The sequence below is a fragment of the Leuciscus leuciscus genome, assembly GCF_965113295.1.
Source record: "Leuciscus leuciscus genome assembly, chromosome: 5".
NCBI lineage: Eukaryota > Metazoa > Chordata > Actinopteri > Cypriniformes > Leuciscidae > Leuciscus > Leuciscus leuciscus.
In genome coordinates this window covers 32,276,366-32,304,136 of record NC_138729.1, presented here as the reverse complement: position 1 = coordinate 32,304,136, position 27,771 = coordinate 32,276,366, and the positions used below count along the sequence as shown (strand labels likewise).

General features: G+C 37.8%; 4 protein-coding genes across 7 annotated transcripts; 1 reads left to right on the top strand and 3 right to left on the bottom strand.

Moving 5' to 3' along the window:
- Window positions 1-421: 421 nt before the first annotated feature.
- On the bottom strand, window positions 422-11,480 carry dab2 (DAB adaptor protein 2). 4 transcript variants are annotated; one of them, XM_082170599.1, is made up of 15 exons: window positions 11,392-11,480; window positions 11,280-11,315; window positions 8,034-8,289; window positions 7,786-7,925; window positions 7,478-7,576; window positions 7,208-7,339; window positions 6,796-6,879; window positions 6,416-6,442; window positions 4,562-4,612; window positions 4,358-4,420; window positions 2,398-2,530; window positions 1,485-2,126; window positions 1,218-1,390; window positions 964-1,056; window positions 422-816 (listed from the first exon to the last, which is right to left on the bottom strand). In XM_082170599.1, the coding sequence occupies exons 3-14, from the start codon at window positions 8,161-8,163 to the stop codon at window positions 982-984; spliced, it is 1,749 nt and encodes a 582-aa protein (XP_082026725.1). In that variant the 5' UTR covers window positions 8,164-8,289; window positions 11,280-11,315; window positions 11,392-11,480; the 3' UTR covers window positions 422-816; window positions 964-981. The 4 variants fall into 4 exon arrangements, with proteins under 4 accessions (XP_082026725.1, XP_082026724.1, XP_082026727.1 ...); XM_082170598.1 differs by having other exon boundaries at window positions 11,280-11,437; XM_082170601.1 differs by having other exon boundaries at window positions 1,485-2,078; window positions 11,280-11,437.
- LOC309500131 (uncharacterized protein) lies at window positions 2,539-3,854 on the bottom strand (the record flags this gene model as incomplete). Its single annotated transcript, XM_082171696.1, has 1 exon — window positions 2,539-3,854. A coding segment is annotated over one exon (741 nt), but the record flags the coding sequence as incomplete, so codon positions are not given.
- A 2,881-nt stretch (window positions 11,481-14,361) lies between the features above and the next one.
- On the top strand, window positions 14,362-19,426 carry c9 (complement component 9). Its single transcript, XM_082170593.1, has 11 exons — window positions 14,362-14,515; window positions 14,686-14,794; window positions 14,926-15,076; window positions 15,185-15,335; window positions 16,655-16,793; window positions 16,989-17,414; window positions 17,690-17,930; window positions 18,161-18,295; window positions 18,598-18,773; window positions 18,865-19,093; window positions 19,194-19,426. Exons 1-11 carry the CDS (start codon window positions 14,439-14,441, stop codon window positions 19,346-19,348), a joined length of 1,989 nt encoding a protein of 662 aa, XP_082026719.1. The 5' UTR covers window positions 14,362-14,438; the 3' UTR covers window positions 19,349-19,426.
- Window positions 19,427-21,645: 2,219 nt separating this feature from the next.
- Window positions 21,646-26,762, bottom strand: gas1b (growth arrest-specific 1b). The gene has a single exon (XM_082170602.1). It carries the CDS (start codon window positions 26,138-26,140, stop codon window positions 25,343-25,345), a length of 798 nt encoding a protein of 265 aa, XP_082026728.1. The 5' UTR covers window positions 26,141-26,762; the 3' UTR covers window positions 21,646-25,342.
- Between the last annotated feature and the right edge of the window lie 1,009 nt (window positions 26,763-27,771).

The following is a 27,771-nucleotide window of genomic DNA, read 5'->3' as shown; positions in this document are numbered from 1 at the left end:
CAAAAGTCAACAAAGAGGCTTGACAAATCTTTCACCTCTGTTACAATCTGACATACACAGAATGATGCCATCCTGTCTGTATTAATAGAACTAAAGGGGTAATGGCAAATTCTTGGCACATGACAATGGGCACACTGGCAATAGTGTTGTTTCATTATGGCCTCTGTAGTCTGGTCACATCTTAGTGCTTTTTCTTTTACCATGGTAACAAACACTGTTGTACAATAGTATGTACTTACACAGTCTTTATCAAAGCTCTAGAGAATTCCTGTCAGTCCTGTAAACAACATTTAGAGCCATTATACATTAAATAACACTGATAATTGCTCAGTTTCTCCTTCCTGATGCTAAATTAAGCAAGAAGCTAAACTATTACTTTAAGGGTTTTAAACACAGGGGAAAAACAAAACAAAGCCAGATATTCATTCACTTTCTTTAATGAAAAATCATTAGGATTAAGCATATTTACTTCGTCATAAATGCTCAGGATAATTGCATAGAGAAAAATCATTTACACAAACATGATCATCTTTTATTCTCTCTCCTTCTCCATTACACTCTACAGAAGAACCCTACTTCAGCTACTTCACTGTGCATCTTATTTCATGAGTGACTTGAAATTGAAATGGGCTGATCTGTGTTCAGTTAGGAAGGCACAGAAAGTGAGGCTACATCAGATATACAGTGGGAATGCGAACAGAATACAAGAAAAAGGTTTTCATGAGTACATTTCTTTTCAATGTAGTAGAATGCTGATAGCAACTCTACAGTGCGTGTGTTTCTCTGGCTCAGCAGCACTGGATCAGTGGGAGTGTACTGAAATAAATATGAACAGCGAATTATTTCAGTGCATTAATTTATGTCAATAAAACAAAGCCTTGCAATGCATTGACAACATTTGAAATCTCTAAGAAATGTGATCTATGTATAGCCAAACATTAAGAAATATTTATAGTTGTGTACCAGCAGTGCTAAAGTTTCTCAGGCAAAAGGATTTCCCCCAAACGGGTCCCCAAAAGCATCTGCAAGGGCAGCAGTCTGAGTGGCTGGAGTGCTCTATGAAAAATATAATAAAAAAAATAAGACAACAAAACTCATACACAAAATAAATAAATGTAAAAAAATTAAATCAACAAATTTGCAATTCCAAAAACAGTATAAACACATGGTCAGTGTTTAACATTATAAAAAAATTAAAAAGGGAAACCTGCACATACTGTATTCATAGGTGGTGCTCCAAAAGGGTTAGTTCCAAAAGTGTCATCAAAAAGATTTGAGCCTGCAGGGACTAGATTAGGAGTGAAGGCAGCATCCAAAAGCCCTGCGGCTGGGACCGGGGTCAGACCAGCAACAGTTGCAGGGGACTGCTGGGGAGCAAGTTTGGAAGTCCCTGGACACAAGATGGGGAACTAATGATCAAAACTATCAAAATCGCTATGCTGCATGTCTTAATCACAAGTAGCAGCTAATAATTAAATGTGTACCATTTGAGTTAACGGAGATTTGGTTTATGTCAAAGTCATCATGATCTGCCACCTCCTGAGCCAGGCCAACCTTACTGGAAAAGTACTGGTCAAATGAGCCATTGGTGTTTGGACCAGGTTCTTGTTCTGCTTTCTGGGGCTTAACCATCTGGAAATTTTTGAACATGTCTTTTCCAGTCTTCTTCTCTTTCTCCCCAAGGGGGTCCAAAGCTGTAAAGGCACTTTTGACCACTTGGGGTTCTTCTTTCACCGGAGGACGTGGTGGAGGTCGAGGAGGAACAACTGCACCCTGCTGCATACCCATTATTGAATTAGGAGGCATCATGGAAGCAAATTGGTTTGCTTGGAAAGGACTGGCCACAGGACCAGCGGTGGGCCAGGCCCCAACAGGTGCTGCGGTTGCCGGTTGACCCCAGGCTTGTGAGGCAGCTGATGGGCCAAAAGGCAAAGCTCCTTGCTGCCCCCATGCAGGTGCAGGCAGGCCTCCAAAAGCAGATGGTTGAGGAAAAGGATTTGGTTGCCCTGGAACCGTTACTTGAGGAAAACCACTCTGAGGAGGAAACATTGTGGGTGTTTGACCCCATGGAGATGGAGCTGTCCCAGGAGTTTGAGTGACAGAAGTAGGGCCCAGAGACAATGAACCTAAAGAGAGAGAGAGAGAGAGAAAAAAAAATTTCAAATCAACATTAAAAAAATTACATCTCAATTATGCTCCTACTGTATATTCATTTACACTATAAATGCAAATTTAGTTTTAACAAAACCATTGTCTCCATATCACACTTGATAGTTTTCCCCTCACACAGTATAAATAGGTCTTCATACAGGAAAAAAAACTGAAGTAAAAAAAAAAGAAAAAAAAGTAATTATGAGATCAGCCAATTCAGTTATACTAGTGAAGCATGCATTATACCAAGAGCATTGATGGTGGAGGAAGGTGTGGTGTTGAATAAGTCCGCTGGAATGGATGAATTCTGATTCGAGGACTGAGACTCCTGGGTTGGTGGAGCAAAGAGTTCAGCTCCAAACATGTCATTTCCAGGTGACTGTGGAGGAACAATGTTGTTTAAAATGGTGCAGCTAAGTTTGATACACATACACAGTATATCTGTAGATGGTTTACTTGAACAAATTTTTCCCCTGCACAATTAAACTAAGGTACAAAGCATGCAGTTAGTCATAGTATTGCTTTCAGGGATTCTCATGACATTGTGTACATCCACAATTGAATTATGTTTGAAAGAACAACTTTAAAAATGAACCATTTTGTATGGATGCATCTAGCTTCTACAGTTGAGTAGAGAAAAAGGACCAGTCTATTAGCATAAAACTTGGTAGCTTTCCTTATCAGCAAAAAGTATATAATCAATTTAAGACACATGGACAACAATGCCATGTCCCTCAACACAAGTTAATAATGTGACAGTTTCCATCCAATTTTTCCAACGTGCCAAAAAAAAGTCGATGTGAGTGAGTTATATGAGACAGACTACAAGGACTTTTTTTAAATCAATCATTTAAACATCCATTCTTTCTCAAGCCTCAGTGCATTTAGACAACATGAACATCTTTACATTTAAGTACAGGAAGCATACTTTTTAAAAATATTGATTACATTTAAATGTATCGTCATTTATGCGATACAGCACAGTCCTTATAGTTTCCCTCATCAATGGTATGTGAAGGAATACAGACAGAGAGCTTTGTAGGGGGTTTCTCTTGCCACATGTTCACCTTCCCTCTCCTCCGCATGCATCCAGACTTCAAACTTTGGGGTGGGGGGCAAAGGACCATCAAGCCTCCATTTTGAACAGAAGGTGGCGTGATGGTTTGAAACAATGCCACTGATTTACTTGATTCACTTGATTCATTACACAAGAGAGGAGGACCTGATTTGGATACCCCATTCAAAATAGATGGGTTATACATTGAGGTACTCAAAAAAGGATTCTGGCTAAAGAGGGAATTGTGGTAACTGTTCAGATTGTTTAAAGGAAGCTGCTTTAATTGTGCATTTTGACTTTCATGGGACAACTGGGCCCTGGACAGTCCATTAAACTGCTGACTGTGTGAAGAGGAGTCTTTACTCAGGCTTTGCTGCAAGTCTGGCCCGTTTAAGAGGAAACTAGAAAGATCTGACTTGTTATTGGAAGAAAACATGGAATCTGATTGTGTGAAATCATTCACGGGAGAAAAGGGATCATCACTGAAGGGATCAGAACTAGGAGTTGGGAAAAGATCTGATGTGAATGAAACCGGTTTGTCATCTGATTTATTGCAGAGAGGAGTTGGGTAGCAGATGAAAGGATTTTCTTGATTGCCATAAATCACAACAGCAAAGTCAAGCAGCAGAACACTCTCAGGCTGGTTTTAGAAGAAAAGAAAAAAAGATGTGAGGTAGACTATGAAACATACTGAAAGAAAATAGTCAGGTAGTTATAGCATCATATAACATGAAAGTTTCCATAGGAAGCATCTTAAACACCAGTAATTGAAGAGCTCTTTTCCCATTTTATGGGTTTGGCTGCCATCTACTGGCCAATGGGACTTTCCCAAAAGCATTTTTAGCAGTGAAAAAGTATTTGGTCATGAAAAAGCAAATGCTTGAGACCCTTAAATGAGAAAAGAGGGCTGATGGATGACTTTGGTAGATGTTAACAGAAGATACTGGCAAAGACTTTAGTATGTTAAGAACTCAAAGGACAGAAAATTATGTCTAGGGAAGAAAGACAAGAAATCTAGACACATGTATCGAGGCAAAATCTTTGCTCATTCCAAAGTCTGGGTATATTTCTAAAAGGAATTATTTAATAAACCACTTAAAACATGTCAACAGCAGATCCACTGCAAAATGTATACTGTAGGGTCATTACCGTAGGAGAGTGAATGTCAGGTGGAGTGGACATATTGCCAAACAGGTCCATCTGCTCTACGGTCTGAGAATAACACACAAAACATGGCACCTCTAGGTTATTTTCTGAGGATTCCAAGGTCCATTTGGAGTTTTTATTTCATTTTTTTTTTTTTTATCTAATTTGTATGAAATTGCCATTTTGTATGAGGTTGCAAGCACTTACTTTTATAGCATTTTCTTGGCCATCCAGGGTGAGTAAAGCATCACCACCATTCTGATGACAAAACATTAAAGGGTTATTTCACCCAAAAATGAAAATTCTGTCATTAATTACTCACCCTCACTCATCAAACCCGCAAGACCTTCGTTCATCTTCAAGACACAAATGAAGACATTTGATGAAATCTGAGAGCTTTCTGTCCCTCCATTGACAGCAAAATCATTGCTACTCAAGGCCCAGAAAGGTCGTACAAACATCGTTAAAATAGTCCATGTAACTACAGTGGTTCAACCGTAATATTATTAAGCGAAGAGAATACTTTTTGTGCGCAAAAAACCCCCAAAATAACGACATTGTTGAATAATCTCTTCCACGTCATTCTCCTACTCTGTTGACGTAGTGTAAACAGTGCAGCGCTTCTGGGTTCTACGTCAGAATGTAGGCTCACTATTGGCCGGCGCTGGTCATGTGTGTGATGCTGACCAGCGTCGGCCATCAATGAGCCAACGATCTGACGAGAAGAGATGAGATTGTTGAATGTTTTTACTACCTTTCTGGGCCTTGAAAGTTACTGTGACGTTGCGGTCGATGGAGGGACAGAAAGCTCTTAGATTTCATCAAAAATATCTTCATTAAAAGGTACAATATGCAACATTTTCTGCCGCTAGAGGGCGCTACATTCCAAACAACAACAACGGCGTAGCTTGATGACGATGTAAAGGAGCGTAGAATGATGGGAACTGTTGTTTTCAACTCCACCGTGGATGTAAATCAGTCAGACGGGAATTGAAAAATCATGTTCATGGATGTTCTATTTTTATAAATGTTGCGTTTAATGACATGCTTTTTGTGGCGAGGGGGGGGGGGGGGGCGTGGATCAGCGCGGTCTGTAACGGGAGAGATAGAAACAAGACGAGCGGGACGTAAGTAGGTCAAGTGCAAATGACGAACCGTCTTCTTCCTGACTCTTGAACCTCATCACACTTTTATTTCATTAAAATGAATTAACAGCAAGAAAAGTAAGGTTTAATACTAAATTGGTTATCATAGATGTTACTGTATTTGTCGAATTCATTGTTGTGATAACGCTGCGCAGTTTTACGTGTTCTAAACAATTGTTGTAAAAGTACATTCGAACATGCCCACATCATTTGCCAAAATACTGATTAATCTTTTATGTATAACACATGCTATATTTATTTACATGGCCATAAACACCAGACGTGATAAACCATGTCAATAAACTAAACACAAACCTAAAACAATAATACTTTCCTTGCATAAACATAACTATTACCGAATGCTACATTTGGAAAATATAAAAATTAAGCATGCTTTGTCGACAGAACCAGCTGCAATCAGTAAATAATAATTGTGTTCCATAACGACTGCACGAAACAAGCTAACGTTTGTTGCTTGATAGACGCTACAACTAGGCCTACAACTTCCGCATTTGTCCAGGACTCCACGCAGTACGAGCGGAAACCGAGGGTAACGCGGATATGACGCAATTGACTGGCGACTCCCAGCTCCCCCCTGCTCTAACGCCCCGTTTCCTTGGTTAAAAATCGCAATTTTCTCATTATTTAAAAATAGTTGGAAACATTTGGGATATTGTAAGTAATCTACTTAAAATATATAACACTGGCCTTGAGATTTTGGGATATTTTAATGCAAAATTCTTACATGTTGTACCTTTAAGAGTTTCAAAGATGAACGAAGGTCTTACAGGTTTGGAACGTCATGAGGGCAAGTAATTAATGACAGAATTATAATTTTTGGGTGAAAAAACCCTTTAAGACATGAATGAAAGATTACATTAAAATAAAATACTGCCCAAAAATGGTTTACACTCACCTCAATCACAGTGCCATTTCCTTCACCCTGCAAAGTAGTAAAGGTTTCGGTCAATAAAATTAATCTAACAATAGGAAAACCGGTTAAAAAATGTTTATGAAGACATGTTTTTTTCAAAACCACAGTTTATGAAAATCTGCATATTCAATTTGAAAAGCAGTCAACTATTGAGAGCTGTTATTATGTTAAAAAAAAAAGAAAAAAAAAAGTCTTGAGTACTCACAATAGCTTAGCTTACCAACATACACATCTCTAGACAAGCCTACAATCTTCCTGCATGAAATATGTACAGTAATACCAAACTCGTTCCTCATTTTAAACTCTAAATAAAGTATTTTTATCTAATAAATTCCTTTTAAAGTAAATTATAGTCACATCACCGTCAGTGCAGCCTCCTGCTCTTTCTTCTTCATATTGAAGATTAGTTGAAACAGATCCTTCAAATCAATAACCAGAGACTCAGCCTGTAAGAGAGGAATCGACAACAGAAGAATACATGAGTGCTCTGCTTACACTGTGGATAACATTCCATCCACATTGTAAAAAAATAAATAATTATTTTGTCTTTTGTAAGTGACACCAAAAATAATGGCAAATTAATGACTCTTTACCCCAGATTTCAAATGTCACCCTCCATATATATATATATATATATATATATATATATATATATATATATATATATATATATATATATATATATATATATATATATATATATATATATATAATTATACATTTATAATATATACATTTTATAATGAATTTTGTGTTTGAAGAATGAACACTGGCCTGCTGAGATGTTTTAACAGCAAAAAACTGGTGCTGTCCCTCTGCCCCACAAACATATCCAAAGGCCCGGTTATCAGTGACATCACGAGCAATGAAAGAGATCTTATTCACTACATGTTCATGCTCAATCACCTGAGTGAGAGAGAGTGAGAGATATGACAGAGCATGCTATAAAGTCATTGGAGATTTTTATGACATGACAAGGCAGTAATTACTTTCACAAATCAACTTAAGTATTGATTATTGATTGATATTGACAAAACTACTCACCCCAGTTCTCTCATCAACAATTTTGATTCCTGTTAGAGAGATGTTCACCCATATTCTTTGCTTGTGCTTGCCTTGAGAACGAGCAGCTATTGCCATGCCCTGTACATAAACAAAAGCCAAGTACAGTTCCTTCCAACAATAACTGCAACATTAACAGAATATAATAATATTCTGTCGTCACACTGTGCACACCCAACCCTGCTACTATTAAATATCATCAGTTTAAAAGAAAGCCATTAAAAATACACTAAGATCTAAAGGACTTATTCTCATATAACAACAGAAATAAAGTCATCTTGAATATGCACCTTTAGTTTCATCATGGAATCCTGACACATTTTATCCCCTCTTGCTTCTGGGACATCATCCACGCCAATAAGCTTGGCTTTATATCTCACTCCATCACCCTGAAACCTGGCGAGCAGGAACTCGTCTGTCTTCTCTGGGACTGTGGAGGAACAGGATAAGCATGCATTACCGCATACGCATGTTGTAGGCAACAACCGCATTTAAATTATTTTTTTTATTTTTTTAATAAGAGGCGGCCAGACTGTACTTTTTCTCCTTTCCCTCCAGAATGAAGTTCTAGTCACGGGTGCAGTGGGTGTTGCAGATGTTGGCTCAGTGGTTGATGCTGGTTCTGCTAGTACCACAGTAATTGGCTCAGCATCAGGTGGTTGCGACATGATGGGTGCTTCGTTACAGAAGAATGGAAGCGAAAGATGGGACAAAACCAGGCCGAGAGACAAAAAAAAAACAAGGGGACAGACGGAGGTAGGATATTCAGCAAGCACACATTCTCAGCACTGCGCCTGGACCAAAAAAAAAAAAAAAAAAAAAAAAGAGTTAACAAATGAAATTGATCATTGAAATATGATGTGCCCAGTATTTATTTTATTCATGATGCTTAGTCACAGGAACAGTTGTTTTTTGCTTAGTTTTCATATTTAACAAGAACCATGTGTCTACATCTACAAGCAACTAAATCGTTTTAAGAAGGCATCACATACACATCAAGAAACTTAAAACTCTGCCAACTAATTTAACTTGGGCCATAAATTCTGTTAGTGACAAAGGCAGAGGAAGGAGAGGAAACGGCATAAGCAAAAAAACACTTCCTGCTTCGTAGGCAAAAGTTTTCCATTCCTGAAATACAGGGGGGGGGAAAAATTCACAAAGTAATCCCTCACTTCATTTCTATGCCTAATCTCCACATTTTAACAAATTCCCTGATTTAAACATGGGACCAATAAAGTAGCCTACTTTCAAATCAACAAACCAAAATACGTCAGCTTTAGAAACAAAATGGATAATGAAGTAAACATCATGAACTCATTTCAGAGACTGAAGGAAAGGCTGCTCATCTCAACCATAAGATACAGAGTCACACCACTCATACAAGATTCCCCAACAGATGGATAAACATCTCCACATATCAATCAGTTAAACTGAAACGGTGTCTCATTCAACGAAGGAAAGATAAAAATGATCAAATGGTCTGAAAGACATACCTTATGAGCAGCCAACAATGTTTAGCTGCGTATTTTTCAGCAGAAAGAGGAAAAAGAAAGCAAGAGAGCAAAGGTGGGCAGACCAAAGGTTGAGCAATTAAATCCTGTTAATCCTTTTCCAGCAGCTCATCAGCCCTAAAAACATGTCTCCAATCCCATGATTCTCAGTATTACCCAAATGTTCTCATTTCATCACTGGTTTTGGGGCAGAATTATTTTTCCCGGTTTACATTTGAGAAGAAAATCTGTCTGATGCACTCAGATTATCTGTTCCTTATCTTACATGAATTTGTCATGACCAATATTTAGCGCAAGCTTATGAGTTTACATAATCAGAATGCAGCAGGAGCCCAAAGCAGTGACAAGATGATAAAATAGAGCAGAAAATATATCAGGGTCCTTTCCAATTGTGTCCACAAAGATGAAAGAAAATTGCCATCATGAAAGCATTAAGGTTTTATACCTAACCCAAAGTTTTATTAGGTCATATGACCATGAGCATATTTTGAACCTTTAACAGCAGCAACAACAACAAAATATATAATAATAATAATAATAAACCACTATCATGCCTTAGGGATGAAATACACAATTATGTACACACTAAATGAGAATGCAGAAAAATGTAATTGGCAAATCAAGTACATTTCAAGAGTAATATGACAAAACTCTTAACTGGTAGAGGAGTAATGTTTTATGACACTAAACAGCTGACAGAGGCAGAGATATGAACAGTTTATCAGCTGAGTTTTGATTATCAGGAGCGGAAAACAGTGGCAGAATGGCTGTAAGATAATTCTCATTACTGCTTATCCAGGGTCATACAGTGCAAAATAGCCTGTAATACAGCAACCATAAGAGTGGTAAACATAATGAAGATTGAGCAAGATGACACACAATCATGAGTGTTTTCTGCTTTACAAGCACCCAAGCAGGTAATCTGCATGCTGTCTCACACAAGCACATAATAAAATGGTGATAAAAAGTTCACACTTTTTTTTTTTGCTGTGAAAGTGCAGGTATAAAAGTTACTTTTAAACATGGGTTATGAAGGGCAACAGAATTCTGCCAGAATAAACAGAACTTTCTTCTGCCTGCCAATTCGTAGATTTTGTTTAGTTTCTCAATTAAAGTCATAAATGTCATTGATAAGTCAAGAGAATGGACACATTTTTCCATCTGAATGCCCAGATGCTTCAGAAATTCTGTGATAGCCTGAATAACTGAGAATATTCAGAGACACAATCTTGTGACCATCTACACATTAACCCAGATGAGCCAGATAAGACAAGATGGAAGACCACACAAGCTCAGAAAATGAGGTCTCTGAATTCTAACTTTTTTATTTTTATTTATTTTTATTTAGAACTTCCTCCTGACTGTTTTGAGAACTTGTGAGGTCCATATATCTGAGACTGGGATATTCTACTGTTTAAACCAGAACACATTTAAATTCCTATAATTTCTTGATACTCAAATGAGGACTGGTCTCATGGCCCTGGCTGTTCAGTAACTTAAATGAACCCAAAAGTCACAACAGTTAAGTTTCATTAAAACAGAGGATTCAGCAACAGTGGAGGGTGTTCATAAACAGAGGCAAAATTCCACCTCAGCAGTATCACAAGCATGCAAGTTACCCATTAGCCAAAGCACAACATATCCAATACATTAATAGCTGATTAGCACGTAATGTAAAAAGAAAAAAGAAAGAAAAGAAAAAAGGCATAAGCAAATGACACCTATGAACAAGGGAAGGCAATTTATAACATGATTGTAATTTTTCCTGGTTGTGACATTCTGTAATCAAAGCACATATTTTTCAGTACCTGAGAAAATGTAGGCAGGCTTACTAGGCTACACTAATATGTATTATAATAATTATTTTTATAATTTAGCCTACGTAGTAGACTACTAAAATGTAGCACATAATTGTGTGTGTGTGTGTGTGTGTGTGTGTGTGTGTGTGTGTGTGTGTGTGTGTGTGTGTGTGTGTGTGTGTGTGTAATATAATTTATTTATTTATTTCAATAAATTTCATATGATTTCTTTTCCTTTTTTAAAGAATTCACTTGTTAAAAAATTTAAAGTTGACGCTCTTAAATGACACGTGATCAAATTCAAAATCACCTGTAATCACGTCAAGTCATTTCATAAAAAAAAAAAAAAATTATCGCAACGTTTCCTTTATAATGCCATCAAGTAAAATACCAACACATTCTGAAATGACAGTCAACTATCAAAACGCCACAGGTAACACTAGAGGATGCCGAGCAAGAGCCTTTGTAACTTACCGCAATGATGCATTCTTGAACTCCACACCTGAAAAACTGATAACAAACTCAAATTAATGCTGATGAGCGCCGTGGACAGTTTGAATGAGTGTAAAACCCAAACCACTCTTACTCTCCAGACAGGCGGTCCTCCTCCTCCTCAAACTGCTCGCTCGCTACCGTGTGCCACACTGGCGGAGACTTGAGCGCCTCCCACAGGTACCGCGCAGCGCGCACCTTGTCTTGACCTTTATAATAATGCTTATACCACTGATTGATTAACCTTGAATTGAACACTCTTTTTAAATTAATAAGGTAATCTCTCCTGAAATATTTATTAAAATGACAGTTTACATAGGCCTGCATTTAGCCTTCATAGAAATGAGCAAATTTCCTTTGCATTGAACCATGGAACATTATGAAAGCCAGTAAAAAAATGAAGCTCTCTGTTCGTTCATCCTTCCTTCCTCGCTACCCTTCCTCTACGGACACTGCTGACATACAGTATAAGAGCTTGCCAAACGGAGAAAGGGTTTAAAAGAGATGAGAAAACTAACAAAGGTCAATGCAGTTCTCTTTTTCTCTTTTTTTTAAGAAATTGTGTAGACTACAAAACTACACAAATGAAACGGCTATCAGTTACCTCAGAGCAACACTGATGGACTGATGATGGACTTGATGGACAATTGATGGACTTTCAGCTCAATATATTATTAATATATTAACAACCAAGGCATTTATTTTTCTGTTTTATTACTGATATGTGAATCTTTTGGGAATAATGATTATTAATAATTTGTCATTTGAGATTTTCTTTGTTTTCTATAAAACTTATTTGGCTGGCAATATCAGTTGTAAGAGTTGTACACAAGAGTTTATGGTATGTGTCAAAGATTTCACTTACTCAGCTTCCTGCATGGAAGAACAGAAGGCTGCTTTTCCATACAGATTTTAGTTTTTGCATTGTCTAGGGATAAGAACTGAGAAATGACCAAAATCTATTTACTAAATTATGACAGCTATCTGAATGTAAAGTTTGCCCAACACAAAGTGCCATGCTTTCCTACAGGCTATTTGCATATGAAGTCTTAAACTAAAATTATAATTCTGATCATTTTAAATAATTATAATAATAATAATGTATTTATTTATGTTTGTTTTAGTGTAGGTTTTAAGGTTGCAAACTTCACCAATCATCTCCTAGATGTGCAGAAGAACTGAGTGAAGTCTGAAGTTTTTGAATTGCAATTGGACTAATTTTCCAGTAATAGTGCCCCAAAAACAGGAAACGAGGAGAGGAGTGCAATTCATGTCCGATCAACCTTCCTGAGTGAGCCGAGGGGAAGTGTCTGAAACATTAAAAAGTGGTGTTCTCAGCACATAGCTGTGGTGCAGGACAGGATCTATGTTCACTTTGACTGGCCAAAGTTCCTCTTTGACCCTGCACAAAGACACCATCGGAGCTGTATTGTTTTGTGACATGGTTGAATTTGATGAGTGGAGAAGGCAGCTGACTTAGCACAGATGAAGAGCAGGTTGCTGATAGGTCACTTTAAAAAATAGGAATCTACACTTATAAAAACTACATGTGTTTATTATACACCATGACCGTGCACCATCAATTAATTTATATGAAAGATTTCAAATAGAAGTAATAATAATTAATCTCATCCCACGCAGATCCTTATATGGGATTGTGCATTAAAGGAATAGTTCACCCAAAAATTTAAATAACCCCATGATTTACTCACCCTCAAGTCATCTTAGGTGTATATGACATTCTTCTTTCAGACGAATACAATCTGAGTTATATAAAAAAATGTCCTGGCTCTTCCAAGCTTTATAATGGCAGTGAATGGCTGTTTCTGTTTTGAAGTCCATATAGTGAATCTATCCATCATAAAAGTGCTCCACACGGCTCCGGGGGGTTAATAAAGGCCTTCTGAAGCGAAGCGATGTGTTTGTGTAAGAAAAATATTCATATTTAACACGTTACAAAGTAAAATTCTTCCAGCCAAACGGCCATGCACAGTCTACTTACGCCTAAAGCGCAACTTACGACATCAGAAGTAGCCTAGTGTGTCAAGGCGTAGCGTAAATATCAGCAGTACATCGCATTACTCGCATAAATTGTGCTTGGACTTAAGTCAAATCCGTATGTTTGTTTGGCCGGAAGTTAGTTATTTTACTTTATAAAGTTTTAAATATGGATATTTTTCTCACACAAACACATTGCTTCGCTTCCGAAGGTCTTTATTAACCCCCGGAGCCGTGTGTAGCACTTTTATGATGGATAGATGCACTTTTATGGACTTCACTGCTATTATAAAGCTTGGAAGAGCCAGGACATTTTTTTATATAACTCCGTAGGATGTACGGATGTTAATATACACCTAGGATTTCTTGAGGGTGAGTAAATCATGGGTTAATTTTCATTTTTGGGTGAACTATCCCTTTAAGATTAACATTTTTTTTTAAAACAACCACAGAAACAAACACCATTCTCTAAAGCGTGTAATCAGTAAAAACCTCTGGACTTCTGATATGTCAATAGAATTTGTTTGAGATTTCAACATGTTTGTGAAATCAAGGCTCTCGTGGTCAGAAAAACTTAGTTTAAACTAAAGTGAGAAAACATAGGAATCACTTAACTAGTTTTGTTTTATAGAATTTGTTGTATTTTCTAAAATAAATACAATATGAAATATATAAAAGAAAAAAATGAAATAAAATGTATTTAAAGACTGGGTAACATTAAAATATTTTATTTGGAAATTGATTTGCACACTCCTCATCTGTATAAAAATACTCTTACTGTTGTTTAATATTAAAAATACTCTTACTGTTGTTTAATATTATATAGAATGCTAAAGCATTTAAAAGAAGAAATATTCTATAAGAAAATATAGATTCTGTGACATACAAAAATTCAGGTAAAAGAAGGCAAAAACAGCTTGAAATACTTTAGTCGGATAGTTTAACATTAGACAGTTGCGGTAAATGCTGTGGCGTCACATGATTTAGGATATCTGGGAAAGCACAGTGATACACAAACCTTTGGAGACACACATTTCCAAACCTCTTCAACTCTAAAAAGCTTAATTATTAACATTAAATCCATGCTTAAATACAAGTGTACACATTTCAGCACACAATCAAAGGACTGTCCAAAGCTTCACCATGAAGGCTTTAGCTGCTTTATGTGTAACAATATGCCTTTTTTATCAGGCTAATGGAAAGAGCATAACGGACCACATGTAAGTATACACAATTTCATCAAAATTGGAGTGGATGCTACACTGTTAGATGTGGAAAAGTTTGTACCTTTCTGTTTATTTTTTTGTGTAAAACCAAAGTTATGCGCTAGAATTGAGTTGGAATTGTAAGTTATTATTATAACGGTGATCATTATTTGTCTTTCTCAAAGGGGGGGGCCCAGACGGGAGGTGCGGGAAATTAATGATCCTGCATCAATTGACTGCAAAATGAGTGCCTGGTCCCTGTGGACATCCTGTGACCCGTGCACTAATACCACGGTACGGGAGTATCTCTTCTTCTCTGTCACTTTCTCTATAAATAATGTTGTTCAAATTGTCATCTGAAATCATTCTGAATTAATAATGTTTTGAAGAAATGTGTAGCCTTCACATGTGCTTGTGTAACACAGCATCGCTCTAGGGGCATAGAGGTCTTTGGGCAGTTTAAAGGCTCTAGGTGCATATACCCAATTGGAGAGCGGAGACCCTGTAAACCTTCTACCAAATGTCAGGTGGACCCTCCACCCGTCTGCAAAAGCTCTCAATGGCGGTGCGCTTCAGGTCAGCATTTCTTTTTTGTCGGTATTTTGTTTTTTGGCCGGTAGGTGGTTAGCTGTAGGGTAAATTGCGAAGCAATATTCAGCATTAAGTATATTACTTTACCCTCAGGAATATGTATAAACAAAAATCTCAAGTGTAATGGGGATAACGACTGTGGAGAGACAGATACGTCTGATGAAGACGAGTGTGACGTCATCAGGACACCTTGCGGCAGGACAGCTGTATTTGAGTCTGACATAGCCATCCAAGCTGGATACGGGTCAGAGCCTTTTGTAACTTACACAAATGTTAATAATGTACACACCTATTCAAAAGTCAGTCACATTTTATTTTAAAAGAAATTAATACTTTTATTCAGCAATAATGCATTACATTGATCAAAATGACCGTAAAGACATTTGTAATGTTACAAAAGATTTCTATTTCAAATAAATGCTGTACTTTATCATTTTCATCAAAGCATCCTAAAAAAAGGAATAATACAAAATGTTTCTTGAGCACCAACTCAGCACATTAGAATGATGAAATATCTCGGCGATTCTCTCAGATCGCGTCTTTGATCATTCACACTGCGTGATTGTCGAGCACCGGTTTGCCTATGATTTCGGCCATTTGTCGGCGATCTCACAAAACCTGTCGGCGAACGAAAATCGGGCCTAAAATCGTTCAGTGTGAACTCAGCATTAGTAAGCATAGTCAGTTATGTCTTAAGTAAACATAAACAGTTGAGAAAGACAACGCATGTGAAACAGTATTTTGTATCCGTGCATTAGTCTTAAAATGACAGCAGCATAATAAACTACTGTTAGACCTACCTGAAAAACATGAAAAGCACTGATTATTTCATTTGAATCTTAGTTCTATTGTATTTATTTATTTGTGCAATTGCTTGTTTGATTATTTGTTCTTTTTTTATTAATGACTGTTAACTTGTCTTTAATAATGTTCAAAATTTATATTAGTAGTTTTAGCAGTGGTATCAAAATTGGAATCGAGAATTGTGAAATGTCACCTTTTTAATTACAATACAATGATACATGGGTCAAAAACAACAAAATCTATATTATTTATTTATAACTTTTTTTATGGTGGTGGGGCCAGTGAAAATGATTCACTGAATCGAATCGAAAATCAAGACTCGCATCGAATTGAGATCTTGCAAATCAGAATCGAATCGGGACGTCTGTATTGATACACAGTTGAACATTGTCATATTCATTATGCTAAAACTACTTTGAGAGTTGTCATGATTGAAATTTCATTTTAAAATATTTTCAGATAGGAAACAATTATTTTAAATATTTTACTACATAACTTCCCCAAACTTTTAAATGTGGTAGTTTATGTAATTAACATTACCAAGATTAATATATGCTGTTAAAGTACATTGTGCTATTTCATGGGTTTTGCATTAACTAATATCAACCCTGTCATTCTGTAGGCAATTATTAAAAAATCTAATTATTATTATAAAATAGAATAAAATAACGGAAAACACAAATATTGCAATTATTACTACACTTTATAATACATAACTACTGTACATATTCTAAAGATGTTTAATTCTTCTCTCAACAGAATAAATATTCTGGGATCTGGACCTCGAATGAATCCCTTTAATAACAGATTATACAATGGCCAATGTAACCGGATCAGAGATCCATCTACATTGGAATATATCAGACTACCCTGGAATGTTGGAGTTCTCAGCTATGAGGTGGGTCTCTCAGTTTACTATATGCATGATGTCAACTGTTGTTTTACAAAGGTTTTGAGTATTTATTGAGAGCAAAACTGAAAGAAAAAACTCTCCTAAAAAAGACAAACTGACAAGTAAAAGCACTAAAATTCTGTCAGACACACATACACAAAATACTATTTTTAGTCTTGACCCATGTCTCTTTATCTTCAGACAAAAGTGGAAGAGAGCAGCTCCAAAGAGATGTACGAGGACATTCACTCATTAATAAAAGAGATAACTAGAGAATCATCCAATTCTGTTGAAGTGGGCTTAAGCTTTAAGTTTTCACCTACTGAGGCCTCCAGTGCTGGTGCTGGCAGTGATGCGGGCAGTGCTGGTGAGGGTGGAGATGTTGCCAGCACCGGTGAGGCTGGTGAGGCTGGTGAAGCTGCTGGTCCCAGTGAGGATGGTCCTGGTGTGGGTGGTGATGCTGAAGGTCCTGGTGATGGCGGTGAAGCTGAAAGTCCTGGTGATGGTGGTGATGCTACCATGCCTGGTGGGGGCCAAAATGCTGGTCTTGGCATTTCAGCAGGAATTGACACTAAGCAAGAAAAAAGAAGTATCATCAAACAGCTTTCAGAAATCACAACGACCAAGGTGAGTGAGATTCAGGTTTATTCCTTTTATTGCTTTCTTGAGCAACTATTTCTTACCCATTTGAACTTTATTTATTGTAATTCACATCTTCAGGCTCATAAACCACCATGTTCATGGAACAGACTGAAATTCAAAACTGAACAAAAACAAGAAAAATATTCACAATAAATAGACATTGTTTGTTTATGTAGAGTATGAAAATTAATAATAAAGACTACCTTCTCAAATCTGCAACATCTGTGTTGCTTCTACTACTAGCACGTATTCTCTTTCAGAGAAAGACCTTCATGAGAGTGAAAGGCAGAGTGGAGCTGGCCACCTACAGGATGAGACAGCGAGGGGTGGAGGTATCCTCAACGTTCTTGGATGATGTGGATGCCCTGCCACTTACATATGAGAAGGGACAGTATTTTGCCTTCTTGGAGGACTATGGAACACACTTCACCAAGAACGGAAAGTCCGGTGGAGAATATGAGCTTGTTTACATAATGAATGAGGATATCCTCAAACTAAAAGGTGAGTTTAAAATCACATTTCAAGTTTTTTGTAAAGCCTGGAGACCTTGGGGCAACATCACAACATGTTATTGCAATTCCAAAAGATATTCAAAGATACTGTAGATGACATTTAAATGACACTCGTTAATGTAAATGCGTTAATGGGAAGGATGCTTTTTTCAGGCTGAAAGCCCCATTAAAGGATTATGACTTGACTTTATTTGATGGTTCAACTATATCTAACTACAGAGGTCACTGAATCCATGGTCAAGGAGTGTTTCGAGGTTGGAATTAGAGCCAATTTTCAGCTTTCCCAATTAGGAGAGGGAGGAGGACACATTAAACCAGTAAACAAGTGTGATACTCTAACAGACAAACCCACAGGTGTGTATGTGTGTGTATACGTTCGTTTTAATAGTAAGATATTAAAGGAATAGTTCACTCAAAATGAACACAAAAAAGAAGATATTTTGTCCATACAATAAAAGTCAGCTGGGTCGAGAGTTGTTTTGTACAACCAAAAACAGTACTTCAAAATATCTTCTTTTGTGTTACATGGAGGACAGGACATGAGGGTGAATAAATTATGACATAATTTTCATTTTGGGGTGAACTTTCCCTTTAAATCCAACAGACACATGCCTTCTGATAAAAACATAACTATAACTTGCTTACATGTTCACCAGATGACAAGAACAAGAGGGGGGTTATTGATAAGGTGCTGATTGTAGTGAGAGGGGGCAGTCCAGCCTCAGCAGTAGCCATGAAGTCTCAACTCACTAAAGATGGCATTCTAGACTATAGTCAATATGTGGAATGGGCAAAGACCGTCTCTGCTCTACCTGCTCTTATTCACAGTGACGTAAGACACTTCACCTTCACTTTACAAATTGCCAGTGCATGCGTGGTAACTACTGTAATTGGAACACAATTTGTTTTCATTGTTCCGGCAGCCTGAACCCATCTACAATGCGATCCCTTTGGACTTTCCTGATGCTCAGCCGAGGCGGGACAATCTCAGAGGAGCCCTCGATGACTACGTGGCCGAGTACAGCGTGTGTAAGTGCCAGCCGTGCCAGAATGGTGGCACTGTGATCCAGATAGACGGGGAGTGTAAATGCATGTGCTCACCAGGGACTGAAGGTGTCGCGTGTCAGATCGTTGACATGGAAATGGTGAAAGGTGCGTGTTTCTGTGTGCAACGGCCTGTAAAACTTCCATACCCTTAATTTCTGTTGCTTTGAGTTGAGCGTTCCATCTGTCTCTGTTCACTCATTTCTAGGAAAGTCTTTTGAACAACTGGGGAACTGGGGCTGCTGGTCTTCCTGGTCCAGCAGCTGCTCCGGAGGGCGTCGCAAACGGACCCGGACCTGCAATACTCGAGGTGTACCAACCGGAATCTGCAGAGGAGATACAACCAGTGAAGACTACTGTTAAGAATCACGGAGTCACAAATAATCACGGAATATTAAAAATGCTGTGTACAAAATAAGGAATTAAACTGGTTCAATCACATGTAACGTTACTTTTAGATATTATGAAGAGCGTTTTATGGCATTGAAACACGCATTTTTGACAACACTGTCGGCTTGTGGTCAAAGTAGGTAGTGCATCCCAAATAGTTTGCATTGCATGATTACATGAACAGCAAGTTTTTACCATCACCCATCACTGTCCTATCAAGGAGGTAATGGCATCACAAATTGATCCCAACTTCTGAAAATAATTTACCAATGTCGTTCAAAAATACCAGTAAGGTTTAGAAAAGAAAAAATCTAAAATTCAAAAAATGTTTCCGTGAACAAGACTTATGCACCCTAGATCACCTTGTTGCCAACCAGACATTAAATAATTTAAGGATTTGACTAGAATCCGCTAATACACATTTTTATGAATTACCATCCCCATTTTCTAATTATTTTGTTATTTTTGTATGATTTGCCTACATTATATTTTAGTTTAATGCTCATGTCAGCATCATGCTGAAACAGAAACAAAAATAGATCAAAAACATGTTTTATTTTAATATATATACAATCAAACTAAAACATGTTTTTGATCTATTTTTGTTTCTGATCCAGCATGATTATGCTGACATATAGCATTTTTTACAAGAACTAGTGTTTTGGGCCACAGAAAGAAGGAATGAATGTATGAGGAATAGATGTGATGTTGAGGTAGATGGCTCACTTTTCACTCTTCTTGGGCCTCTAGAGGTCAGGTTAATAGAGTAGCACTCTTAACTCTCTATTGAGCCTCTGAGAAGCTCCTTTCAGCTTCAATACCCTTCAAGAGTCAACTTGTGGCAGCAATGGCTTTGGACTGAGACCCCATCTAAAAACAACACTCCAAACCAAGAACAAAAATAAATAAATGAGTACACACAGGGGCAATTACAAAGAAATAAAGCAATAGTAAAATTCCAAGACACTTATTTTTTAAGTATTCTATCACAATGAATAATATCGAGCCATTTTTTCTTAGAAAATAAAACCTATCTCAAAGCAATGAACTGAAAGGTGCACCTCCTGCTCCACCCCCAAAGAAAAAAAAAATTAAACGTCCCAGTGCAGTCCGATTCTGACTTCCATGAGGTCATGGCATCCATTGAAGTTTCTAAGAGCCGTGTCACGCCACATTACCTTTCCCATCTGTCTCAGCAGCGTGAAAATTAAGTTATGCCCCATGTCAGCACAGTTTTGTTTCTCTTCTCTCACTCTTTTCACTGCTCTTGGTCCGCTTGATGGAAGAAAAACTGGACATAGAAATGCAATCAAGTAATATGCGCTCATGCAGTCCAGCTCACTATTGCAGACTAAAGTATGCTGATGGTGTGGAGGGGGTCCTCAGTTTGTCCATGTAGGGTCATTCAGAAAAAGGTCCTTTACTGCCTGCCCTTCCCCCAAATTCCTTCTTTTAAGAACCCCTTAAAAAAACCAACCCCCTCTTCCCACTAACAACTGAACCTCACCCCTCTCCCGCATTCCCCGCTCCATTATTTTTTTTTTTTTCATTTCATGTTTGGTATATGACCCAGTCAACAGATAAAATGTGCTATGGGAAAAGTTTCCACAAAGAGAAACTGCTCCTTGTCGAATTGCTTATGTAAAATCATGATATAGATGAACTGTTTTCAGTTGAAAGGAAAGTTGTGAATTTTTATTGCATGCTGAATCTGACATCAAAGCAAACTCCAGCTATTCACACAAGAACTTTTAAGAATTTGAACGAAATTGGTAACATTTTCTTTCACTTCTCTTACACTCAAATCAGTGGACACAACTGGATTATGCAGTGTTGTCATTTTTTAAAGGGGACTGTTCTCAAGAAAAACGGAATGTGACAGGTTCAACGCCACGTCTGATCTGAGAAACGAAACGGCTCCCCATTTACTAAGTCCCAGTGGGGCCCTTCACCTGACGAGGATGAATAGTCAGTTCACCTCAACTTGTTACTTCTAACTGAGAGAAAACAACAAGCAGAAAAGTTTAGTTAGTCAGTATGCAGTCTTTTGAAATACTTTCAACATGAAACCTGCAGAAAAGAATTGCTAAATATCTTGTAGAGAGAGAGAGAGAGAGAGAGAGAGAGAGAGAGAGAGAGAGAGAATATCAACACTTAAAGGGGAAATTACATTTTTAGCCTTTCTAAAATATGTTCAAATAATAGCCTACAGGCTATTAATACGGAAGTCCTGAACAGCAACGTTAAAAAATAATTAATTTTGAAATTAGGGGGGGTTGAAATTTCTGCGCTCGTGAAGTCGAACTGCCTCGGACATGGATCTAAACAAAATAGTAGCTTTTTACTTTTATCTGGGCTTTCAACTAAAGGAAATTCTACAGGTGCTAATCTAACAATGGCATTAGCCTACCATTTGTTTTAGGACGTTACAAAATATACTGCGCCGGGATAGACTTTACTGGCGTGGCGAAAACACTTTTCAGACTGGAGGGAGCTATCCAGCTTTATGAGGAAATCGCGGGATCCGGCCAAATGATTGGATACAGAATGATAAACTACTTAAAATGTATCCAGAAAGGATTTACGGTGAAGAGGGAGACAGTACGGTTACTGTTGTTCTCGACCCAGATGGTGTTGCCTATATTGACGAGCACGAAGACACGTACTGTACAGCTAGGCTTCGAGTCAAAAGTGCCACATAAAGTTTGGACCAGGATTGTGGTAGCCTACCTACTCCGGCGGAGTCTTCATGCTCGTCTAGGCGTCCTAAAACAACTGCTAATGCCATGTTGTTAGATTAGCACCTGTAGAATTTCCTTTTGTTAGAAGCCCAGATAAAAGTAAGAAGCTACTATTATATTTAGATCTATGGCAGAAGCAGTAGGCTACTTAACGAGCGCATTTCTTCACAAAAAAAAAACAAACAAAAAAATTATATATATATATATATATATATATATATATATATATATATATATATATATATATATATATATATATATATATATATATATATATATGCTAAATAAGAACTTCTACTGAAGACTGTATTCTCGTAATTTTGACTTTATTCTCGAAATATTTAGACTTTTTTTTTTACAGGTATTACATCACAAAAATATGAAATCCCTTTTTTTCTCTAAACAAAAATATTACATTTCTTAGCAAAAATACTGTTTATTTATGCAAAAATATTTACTCTCCCCAAAATAATATATTTACAATTTAACTTTTTCTAGTACAATGGATTGCTAACATTTTTATTTGCAAATAAAGTGTAGAAAACTATTAAATAATATAAGGTGTGTCCGAATTTGCATAGCCTACTTGTGCACTATTCTATGCCATTAGTATAAATAGTGTGAGTAGTGCATTCACACTGAAAATTCCAAACAGAAAAAAGTGCACTTTAAACACCCAGATGATACACTCAATTAACTGAAAAAGCGAAGTGTGGAATCTGGAATGTTGGACACTTCATGTAGGCTACTCAACTGTTGCAGCTTTAATTACATTGCGTAGCAGGAGGAGCAAGACACTGATGTTGAATCAGTGACAAAATAACCGTATAACATTCATACACAGGGTTGAGTACATGCATAAGTGCATAGTGTATCATTTGGGACACAGTTTTTAAAAAAGTAACCTCCACTTCTTCATTTAAGCCAGATTAACATAATTTACATTGTACTATCTCCTCCTTCTGCTCTTTCAAGAATGTTCAATCTGCTCTTTCTAGAGGTGTCAGCTAGAAGACAGAATGAAGTGCCTGGTCATTGTGTGCTGCCTCTATTGTGTGTTTAGTATTAGCATGACAGAAGTGCCACTCGACTTCTCCTTCATTCATTAATTCTGAGGAGCCTTGTCCCGCATCTGCCTTGAAATGAAGCGTCACGGCTACCATCTTGGATCTCTAGAAGTCTTATAACATAAGCATAAACATTCACCATTTTCCCAATGATTCATTTCTGTGAGAGTCTGATATTTTAAGTGTTGGGGAAGGGCAAATTCAATTATATATTATGGGATAATACCTTTCTGCTCTTTTGTATTTGGAATGCTAACAATATCAAGCTGCACTGTTATATTATACTTCACAGAACAAAAAGGCATTTGGAGTCCAAGGGGGGATTTGTACTATAAGTGCTACTCACACTGAGAAGCAAACTCTTTTAAGCAATGACAAGCCCACTTAAACACACACACAGTAGCAGACTGAGTGCGTTTGTGATGGCTACTTGAGGCTTCATTCACTCGAACACCGCTTTTTTACTTGTCAGCCTGAGTGAAGACTTTATATAAACACTCAAGCTTTGAACAAATAAGCCAGCCGAGGCCTTCCTTGGTTCATGTTCAACTCTGATCCTGTTTAAAGACAACCTCATTTGTTTCCTCAGATGTTGAGAGTCTCTGGGAACTTAGACTAACTCCCTCTGTAAACATTTATGTTTACAAGGTCAAGTGCAAGAATAGACAGAGCCAAAATGTTTTAATAACAGATTACTTTGGTAACATTTATACACTGGAGTGGGTATCAGGTGGAAATGTAAGCTTTTTTGATGACAGCCCAAGAACAATATTGACTTAATTGAAAAAGCAAGCGTTTTATGACAAGCTTTGCACTATTCTTATTTAAGAATACATAAAAAGTCTACACCATGAATTATGTACAATTTAATTATGATCAGACTTGCTCAAATCTCTAAAAAATAAAATCTAGACATGTGATGTTTAATGCTCATTTTACTAGCATATATTCTAAATGGTAAGTTAAAATTTCATCTGCTCTGTACAGTAGAAAGTAAAAACATACTTTACTTGTCCATATCTGCATGATGGGCATGAAGACTGTCAGTAGACAGCTGTTGCAAAACTGATCAATAAAACAATCAGTAATATCTAGTTGCAGACATGAACTGTTATTAAACTATATTTAAGTTAAATACATGTGCAATTATTTAACAGTTATTTAAGCTGTTTTAACAAAAAATATACAGCACTTGTTTTGGTTTGTATAGTGAAATAACCAGACACAAAAAAAAGGTCAAATGGTAAAAATGGTTTTATAATAATTTGGAGCCAATCTTTATGAACATTATAAACAGTATTACATGGTATTATTTATCAACATTATTCACACAATTATATGATACAAAACATATACATTTACAATAATCAAGTTGTTCGTCTACAATTTACACTAACCAAAATTTCATACAAAAATAAACTTTCAGTATTTTTTTTTTTTTATCTCTTTGAATATAAGTTTCCACAATAGTTCATAATAACTTAATATATGGGAGCACATATTTCCAACATATTTTCATGGTGTGCAGATGTTGGTAGCTCATCTAGGTTTTGGAACAACCTTTAACTATGGGATTCTGGCTCTGCGACTCAACTCAACTCAGCTTTATTATAGCACCACTAAAAACAACAACTGTTGACAAATGTGCTGTAGCCTACAATATATTCTTCCACCATTTCTGCTTTTTTTTAAAATGGTCTATTCTCTCGTGTACCTGTACAATACAAGCACCTAACCAAATGCAAATATAGAGTCAAATACAATGTGCGAATGAATCGATTACTTTCATAGGGTCTACTTTTCTGCCAGTAGGCAAAACTTTTTCGAAATGAGACTCGTCTCGTGCAACGCAAATGTCTTGTGGTGCCACCGCACAAAAGACATTTTGAACAAAACACAATTGGTCTAGTCATATTTTTGTATGTAAACCAACAATAATAGGCTATTTGTTTCAATGAGGGGAACCCCCCTTGGATTTCCACCGAGGATGCGATTTCATTTAGTTAGCTGGGCCCCAATTCGTGTGTCCTGGCGCGAGGCCTGGGGCGAGAAAAAAAAGCGACTTTGCGAGGGTTTTTGATAACATGTAGCTTTACTTCTGCGGACACTGAAAGGTTGAAAACTGTATGCAGCTAACCACTGAACTCTAAAAACATGACTTATCTTAATATAAAAAGTGTTAAAATGGTAAACACCACAACTGAAAACTGTTGTGCTCTTAAATCCCAGGCATCACTCTCTTCGTCCTCGTAATCCGTCTCGTAGTCGTCCTCCAAGTCGTCCTCGGTATCTGAAAAGCCACTACCGCCATATCTGTCGGCAAAGCAGAAGTTTTTCATGCTGACTTTGACATACTCGCATATTGCCCTTTCTGTGCCGTCGCACACGCAAGTGTCCAGAAGTTGGGCTTTAGGAATTGAGCGCATGTTCGTGATGACCCGCCGGCAATCGTCCGAGCAGCGCTCTCCTCCGAACAGTTTCCTGCAGTGATAAAGATAGTCCCTCATGGCGGTACTGCACTCGGGATCCATCTCGCACTGCTTACGGGCTTCGGTGCAGCCCATGTGGCTGGTTCTGGGCATACAGGGCTCGATGGCTCGCTTGGTCATCTTGCATAATGTGTCCGAGGAGCATTCGCAGTCCTCCAGTGCCGGGCCGTTCACAGTCAGGTTGAGCTGAATGATAGAAGAAATGCAGTGGCTAGGACATTTCTTCCTATTCCCGTTGATAACCGGACCGCACGCGTGTAGATACTGAGTATACGCATAGTGGCACTCCGGTTCTCCTTGGCACTTCATGATGGCCTGCCAGCATATCAAACGCTGGTTGTGTGCCGGTGAGGCGGTGGATAAACGACTCAAACATATCAACGCACAGCCGATGGACAAAATCAATATCTGCAGCCGTAGAGTGACTGCATGGTTGCCAGACTGTGCCATTCCTTGATGTGCCCACATGCAACAGCTTAAAAGTTAACTTATTGGGTCAAGGGTTTCCATTTGTTGGTCCATAATCCATAGGCTACGGTTTCTCTGTTCTTACCAGAGATTGAGACGAACAACTCGCCTTGTTCCATGCCCGCCGTCGTCAAGCCGCGTTTTGTTGACCACTTTAGTTAAGTGTGCTCATATTTGTTCCTCCACTATCCACAGAAACATGCATCGAAATTTATCCGTGGACAAAACTCCAAATGGTTGGAACGAATCACATTTGCTCACTGCCGCGAGAGCAAAACGCGCAGCAACATCTTGATGCGCGTCGACTCGTTTTCTCGCTGCTCTTGATTGCAGTAATCCAGCGATAAATCAACGCTTTAGAAATTACATCGAAACATCCCAAAAGCGATCTCACACCGCACCTTGTTCAAATAACAAATCTGGAAAAAGTTCTACTCTCTATGAGAAGTCTTGGAAGTATCTGTTCGGTTACCCAGACCCAGACGTAGCCAATGCATGCAGCAGCACACTATTGGTCCGATCAGTTGTTGTGATTTCTGACGTCATTTGAGGGTGGAGGTCAGAACTTGATGAAGGTCGAGAGTGTGGAGAGGGTGCGGGTCGTAATTTGACTTGTTAAAGCATCAGTCCCTGACAGGGCCGGCGCTCCGCACACGCACATCACGCACTGCGCGTAGGGCACCAAGTGCTTGGGGGGGCACCAAAAAATCTGGGTCGTGAAAAATCATCACAATAGGGTACTAGTATAAATAACAAATAAAATATGTCTAAAGCATGTTAATATTGGGTTTAAGTGGTCGTTCAATGAGGCCTATTATATGTTGATCCGACGAAAATTATATGTGTATTTAAGTGGTCCAGTGGTAGAATTTTTGCCAAGCGTGTCAGAGGTTCTGAGTTCTAATCCGCACTCATATAGTTTTTTTTTTTTTTTTTTTCATCAAAACCGATTATGTTTTTTAGTGGTTGTATATCAGGCAGGGACACTTTTTGTGCTTTTTGTTTTCTAATTGTACCGGAGCGAATAGAGAGTCTCTCCACAACGGATTGAAACGCGCGTCTGAGTGAAGGCTGTGCGCGAGCCAGAAACAAACATAGTATCCGCGCCACTGATCGCTCGGCAACGAGCACTTTGATCAGTTGATTTAAAAAAACAACACATTTCAGCGCTAGATCGACTCTTATTTAAAAAACGAATGAAATGAATGCTCTGCTGGTTAACTGGAGATGTTTTGTTTGTTTGTATTGGTACATTCGTGCCGCGAGATGTTTCAAAAGTGGTGGGGACATGTCCTACCCGCAAATTACGCCTATGCGTATGTATGTCCAGGGGCGTCGCTATAGTAGTGCAAAAGATCCGGGGCTTTAGCCCCGCATGGCTAAAATCTTTTTTTTTTTTTTTTTTTTTACTTTGAAACTGCAATTAGAAGAAAAAAAACCCCCACAATCTCAGTGTTTGTATATTTTCATATTCACAGAGTTGTCAAATTATGTACAGAATTATTATATTGTGCCTGACCTTTGCACTTTTAACTTTCTGTGTTTACATTGTTCAGTTCCAAATCTGTGTTTTTAGTAATTGTGGTGGTATTTGGTATTTATAATTTTAACCTTTATATTATTTATTTCTT